The 7322-nt window shown below is 34.3% G+C and overlaps 1 protein-coding gene across 1 annotated transcript in view; it reads right to left on the reverse strand.

The window, feature by feature from the left end:
* Positions 1-7322, reverse strand: part of LOC106870661 (neuropeptide SIFamide receptor) — a 323915-nt gene that overhangs the window by 21715 nt on the left and 294878 nt on the right. The window contains exon 2 of the mRNA XM_014916811.2: positions 5428-5527. Within this exon, the coding sequence (XP_014772297.1) occupies positions 5428-5527 (100 nt within the window). The remainder of the gene's footprint in view (positions 1-5427; positions 5528-7322) is intronic.

Below are 7322 nucleotides of genomic sequence, written 5' to 3' on the forward strand. Positions count from 1 at the left end.
ATATATATATATACATATATATATGTATATGTATATGTATATGTATATATATAAATATTAATATTTCTAAGTCTCTCTAAAGGAGATTACGGCAGCGGTACTGGATATTAATAGTTATCGCCAAGCCAACATGGCAGTCTATATATATAGTCACATAATCATGCATACATAGAAACACGTCAAAAGTAGAATTTATTGGGTTTATTGCGTGGAAGAGAAACGTCTCACAATTTAGGAAGTACCCTTGCTAGGAAGGGTATTTCTGAAACATTAAGCTGTTCTTATTCCTTGTAAACTATTTTACCTACTTATTCCATTTTATTAAAATTTTGACGTGGCTCATCACTAGATCTTTAGGAATCTTTCCGACAACGTTTATAGCATGAACAGACAACAGGAACATAAAACAGTAAAGACAACGACTTTTAAATCAAACAAGCTTTGGATTCAACTTTCTCTTGCTTCTTGTCGCTTGATGGTCTTTGACTTTACTAAGTTTATGGACTCTTTGACTATTTGTTTACGTCTGGCCGAAAATTATCCTCCTCTCCAAGCATGATTGTTAGGGTTGCTGCAGTTGCTAAGTGAATAGGATATCAACGTACTTAGACCCACAATCGATGACACGGATTCTTTGGCAAGTACAATAGCAGTGGCGATGACAGTTACTGACTAGCTCAGTCCACGTGTCTGTATACATGAGTCATATTTTGATACAACTCAACATGAGTGTTACAGAAAGAACATCTATACTGCTGCTCGATCTTCTTGAAATAACAACTAAATTCTCTAAAATCACACTGCACCGTCTTTACAGTTTAAAGCACTTTGGCTAATGTAAATCTAAATTACTATAATTACATCTGGAATGCCTATCATCATAAATTTGCTTTATGACGATTGACCAAGCAGTTAAGAACATCAAAGGACACTTTATAGAAGTACTCAACCTGCTTGAAATAGCATCCAAATCTATTTGCATCCTATAATTGGAAAACATAGTTCCTGATATGTAAAACAGATGGTGTAGGGTTATTATGGGTGGGAGAACTTGATCATACCTTTTTTTTATCAGAAGTGACCTGGGGCTAAACAACAAGAACAGATTACACCTATTTGTAGTAGTGTCTACCTTTCAGTGTGCAATTTCCTTTATAAATTTTACTTATGTAACAGGTACATCTCTTCCCTGATCTACTTTGCTACTATTAACGCACTGCACTGAAAATTTCTGAATATTGGCTGCTGTAAATGGAAATGTAATATCCGAGTAAATACTTTTCGATGTTTATTTAATTCTGTTGTGAATTGAAATTTCTTTGGAGTCGATGAATGGAAATGATGGATTTTATCCATCGCCCTTTTAACATCACCCATCCTATGTCTGACGATAAATTTCTGCTTTCTTCCAACTAGTCTTGCAGGTCTAAGAGAGGCCTCTGACAAATCTATACGATAAGCAAGTTTTGAATTGGAATTAACCCTAAAATATTCGGTCGCCCCTAAAATTGAGTAGACATATTGAATATAGTTCTCAAAACAATTTTCCACAAATACAACACTATGAAAGATAACCTAATACATGAAACACATGTTTCATTTTTACACGAATATTAATGATTTCATCTTCCATATTTATAGGAGAGAGAAAAAAATGACTTTCTAACTTTTTACAATTAAAATTACTGCTAAATTTACAAAAAGTTGTTTTCAAAATTCTTAGCACGTTTCAAAAGCTATGTTTGTATTGTATTACTTACTATCTGAGGTATAAAACTGTTTCAATTAAGCACCAAAGCATTACAGTCTTAATGCAATGCGAAAAAAACATTTTGCCGAAAATGAAGTGAAACTCTAATTGAACCAGTTACGATTTGGGTTTGCAGATAATGTTATCTCATTCTCACTAATTCTTGCTAAAACGTAATATAACTACAGTTTAATATATCTTAGTTATGGCTTCTTTAATGATTTACAAGTGACTTTGTAAATGTTTTATATTCATTGAAATGAAATGTAATTAACGTCTGCTAATATATGTTAAATAACCTTTAAAAATTATATTACTCTTGGAAACAAAATTTCGTTGGCTTCTATCTGGGATATATTTTTGACTAATTTAAGGGCGCTGAACCCATACATAAGATTTTCTTACGACCATGTTTAATATTTTGGTTTCCAACACACTTCTATTATTAATAATCACAGTTCAAAAGTGTCTAATTAAAATGTCAGGGAACCGTACTTATTTTAGCGCCTGCCGTAGATGTTAAACCTATTCTAGATATGTTTGGGGTACTGATTCTAAATTTCTTCAGTCAGTTCTATCTTGGAGATACTGTTTGTGTGGTGAGATTAGGGACTTAAGGACCCCCATTGCACATTACAGTTTAGTGCAATAGAAATTAAATTCATTCTTGTATATTTAGGCTGCTGATTCCAAAAATAGCATCACACTTCTGATTTCTTAATTATATGACATTATACACGAAATGTCAACAATGCTATTAAAATTGGTTTATTTCGCATCAAATCTTAGACTAAAGTCATTGAACAAGTATATATTTGCTGTGGTTCCTTACGCAGAAAATTCACTGGACTTAGCACGGAAAAAGCGTAGGTAGAGGATTTTATAGCTCTCATTTTTTTTAAAAAAAGCTTAAGAATGATTTTCATTTCATATATGCAATGGACAACGCTAAGTCCTATATGTGATTTGTTTTAGATGTCAAAAAGTATTTGGTAACCGTTAAGCGGGAAACCGCTCTGAATTAGCAGAGAATATGCTATCATATTACAAGGTAGGCTGTAACGCGACAAATAAGGTCCCTTGTATTAACAGTTGCTTAGGTTGCTTTCTAGAAAAGCCTGATGATTAAAGCGAAAAGCAAGGTGTAAAATTTAACCAGAGTGTAAAACAAAGAAAATGAAATATTTCAAAAGGTGAGACACACATATACAAATACATTATGCTGGAATATTTATTGGGACTCTTCTCGCCATATAAAGTTTTATAAAAGAAGGTGCTTGTGTACCAAATGTAGCATCGTTTTATGTTTATAGCAAATAATCTATTAGTAGCATTAATATTGTTGTTTGGTATACGATTAGTGGATAGTTACAAAATTCGTGTTGATAGGGTAAAGATGTTGCTAGGTTCTGAAGTCATAACGGTTCCATTTCTAAGGCAAAGACGATAATCTCAGTGCTCGTGTAGAAGGATGTACTGTGTTTCCCAAACTAGTGTTGATAATGCAAACGATAATAGAATGTTTTATACAGAAATAGCTGCTGGTGTATTTTGGAATTAGCGTCTCAAATCAACACCAGAATAAGTCAAAATGTTAAGTATTTATAATTGTTTTGTTGGTTCATTTATGAATTACACGTCGAATGACTAAGACTTACATACATGTGTACACACCTATACATTTACATGTATATGTATGTATTTTTACGTATACACACACACACACACACACACACACACACACACACACACACACACACTGTAGTTATATAAACATTAATGGAAGCGCCACTTTTCGTTGTGCTAATTTTTCTATTGGCAACATGCCACATTGAAAATTGCTTTAGTCTGCATGTAAGTGTTAATATATATTATGTATTCCTTGCAGTTCATGATATAGGCCGCTACTTTTCTCTTTTTTTTTTGCAAATTTTTATATCTAATTACGTTAAAATGAGTGACATGTCTGACTTCCAAAGAGGACAAATTGTTTAAGTGCGGATGATTGGAGCTTCATTCACTAAAACTGTTGAATTGTTTTATGTTTTAGAGCTGCTGTATCTAACAATTATTTTAGCGTTCGAAAACGAAGATAAAATCAGTCCCCACTGACATGTTTCTGGATGGAAGGTAAAGCTTATAGATAAGTTCTGCTGAATAGTGAACCACATTGTGTTTGAAAATAATCGAACAACGCCAAAAGTGAAATCGAAGGTAAACTACCATTTTGAAAACTGTGCCAATAAAAACTGTTCGTCTCGAACTCCATATAGCTGGCTACCATATAGTTGGCTACCATATAGCTGGCTGCATTTGCTAAAACGTTCCTGTTCCCCGTCAATATTGATAGCAAAAAGAAAATGCGGCTTTAACTCTGAGAAGTGATCAATGGCTCTAAGAAACAATTTCGCATTCTCTGATGAATCCTCGTTCACCCTCTTAGCTTGTTTGGCCCTTTCCGCGAAGCATGGAAATCACTCCGTGGAGACTGTCCACAGCCGTGATTTTGGCCCCTTAGTTGTTCTACATGGTACAGTTAATACCAAGGACAATGTGAGTATTTTGGCTGATCATGGTCATCTTATGGTTCAAATATTGTTTCTTGAATATTTTACGGTGTGTTTTGAAACAACATTGAGGAGCTGCTTTCCCTCTTCATCGTCGCTGAAAGAGCTAATGCAGGCTTTATTTGAGAATGGTTCAATCCCCAAAACATGCACAAGTCAGTTGCTCGGCGTATTAAAACTGTGATTGATGTCAAAGATGAACTAACCTATTAAATAATAAACAATTTCCTTTTAACAATGCGTTTCTATTATTTTAGCTTAATTCGGAGGCGGCGAGTTGGCAAAGTGGCTAGCAGGGAGGGTGAAATGCTTAGCGGTATTTCTCTGCTTTTTTTATGTTTTCAGTTCAAATACCGCTGAGATCGACTTTGCCTTTCATCCTTTCGCAGTCGATAAAATAAATATCAGTTGAGCACTGGGAGCCGATGTAATCGACTTACCCCTTCCTCAGAAATTGCTGTCCTTGAGCCAAAAATTGAAACTACTATTTTAGCTTAATTTAAATGTCACTTTTTAAGTTGGGTATGAAAAACCACTGTTTCGAATTGTTGGCACAAGACTAGTAACTTTTATTGGGGTTGATAAGTGGATAAAATCTACCCCATTTATTGACTGATATTTTATAGCACCGGCCCCAAAAAGATGGAACTTAAAATTGACTTCGGTAGGATTCGAACACAGAACGTACAGAATCAGAATACCGAAAATCATTTATTCGACGATCTAACATATCTGCCAGTCCGCTGTCTTACGCACGGAAAATACTTCTTTGTGCTATATGCACAAGGCCTGAAATTTTGGGGGAAGGGGCTAGTCGATTATATCGACCCCAGTGGTCCGAGAAGATGAAAGGCAAAGTCGACTTCTGCCGGAATTTGAACACAGAACGTAAATACGGATGAAATGCCGTTAAGCATTTTATCCAATGAGCTAACGATTCTGCTAAACTCACCGCCATTGTTATGAAAAATAAAAAGTTGGATATGAATACAGCCCTTCAACATAATCCTTTACTCCAAATATAACCACGATTTCTCTATGGAGAAATAAACATTTTTAAGAAATATAATTTCTTTAATATTTATAGAAATTAAAAAATAAGTGTATTACCTGTCAATGGCGATGGCTGCTAATGTATTGACTGATGCGCATACGGAGACCCCTTGCAAATAGGGTGTGGCTTTACAAAGAATAGCTCCAAATGGCCAACCTAAAAGAAAAACAAATATAGAACCATTAATTCAATATAGATACATTTCGCTCACCTGTAGTCAAAATTAACAGGTAAATGTTAAATGATATCACATAACATTCATAAAACAACGTTTTAAATTTATCCATATTGAATAAGAAAGAAGGACAAAATGTACCAACAGGTGTGTTGTGGGAGGTAATTCTGCCAATCAAAGTACGCGCATTGGATATGTTCTACTTATTTCTAAATATCAGTCAATTAGATAATTAATCAGTTGTTGAATTAATTATCTATCTGTCAAAATACTTTCATTACAGTTTGTGACCTTATCAATGACGACGTCGCTGTCAAGTACGTCTTTCTCCTCATAACTGTTCGTCTCAGGGATCGTGTACTTTCATTGGTGATATGCACCTCCTCAACCACAATACATTATCAGGTGCAACACAAGATTTTGCATAAACAATCTTGCAAAACAAATACAAAACTATTGCTTAAATACAAAAGCTATACCGGTGTTTTCATCAATGTCTCGTTCCGTAAGAAAATTTTTGCATCGTAGCACACGTATAACCAAACACTCAGTATTTCTACGGTTTACAGTAATGTACCAACACATACACGCAATGTACTCTGCGGGAAATAGAAAAAAGGCTTTGTGTAGCCGCTTAAACAGCTAGAAGTAGGAGCCATACACTTGAAACCATACTTTGTCATCCTGAAAAGTCAACTACCTGAAAAAGGAAACAGTTGCGACGGTCTAGGTTATTTTCGCCATCTGTACAGGTATTCGCTGTACTACTACTACTACTACTACTACTACTACTACTACTACTACTACTACTACTACACGACGTGCATTATGAAATTTTGTTACTGGTCGTAAATTTGGAACAAAACCTAACTGTGACTGGCACCGTATTAGCTTGCCCGGCTGTTACATGACAATAATTAAAGATATCAACATAAATGGTTCTATATATGTTTTCTTATTTTTCTTATTTTATTTCAAGTAATTTTAAATGCCATATCGATGTTTGAACTACATTACGTATATTGCTAATTTCACTTAAAATGAAAATGACACCAGTTAATAATCTCAATTCATAACGAAGTGACTGAAAAGCTGTGGTTTTAATGCAGTATGTAATACTGTAACAACTAGACAATCATTATAATAATTCAAGCTATGTTAAAGGTTTATAAATGCCCTTGAGGCATTTTACCATAACTACGAAGCATAAAATCTGTGTGCGCACATGTTTCATATATGTGGTGAGAGGGCATTATTGCTCTTTACACGGGGTTTAAGTTCTAAAAGTATTACACAAAAGTTAATAAAGAAAAGACACAGAATTTTAATAAGGAAACCTGTTGCTGAGGAAAACGTCTCCGTGAGTCCGTTCGTTACGATTTTCTCTTGAAGCTAATTAACCATTGTACGCTATTGGGAACAGAAGAAGACACACCGTTACATATCCGGTAAGGAACTGAAACTATACTGTTATACCAGAAATCAATATATGAGGACTGGGAAATAAAATCGCAGATGGACAACAAAATATATAAATGGAAAATGATACTTTTCTATTCAGTATTTATGTCCCGAGGTTCTAGATTCAAATAAACCTTGATCGGAATTCATGTTTTTCTGCTTCTGATTTAGTTATTTTCAACATTATATTAAAGTATCTGCAGCTGTGTGTACAGTTGTAGGAAAATATTTCACTTCACAGGAAATTTAATATATCAACGAAACAGAGCATTAGCTTCGGGTTATATATATATATATATATATATATATATATAT

This window comes from Octopus bimaculoides, chromosome 2 (assembly GCF_001194135.2).
Source record: "Octopus bimaculoides isolate UCB-OBI-ISO-001 chromosome 2, ASM119413v2, whole genome shotgun sequence".
Taxonomy (NCBI): Eukaryota; Metazoa; Mollusca; class Cephalopoda; order Octopoda; family Octopodidae; genus Octopus; species Octopus bimaculoides.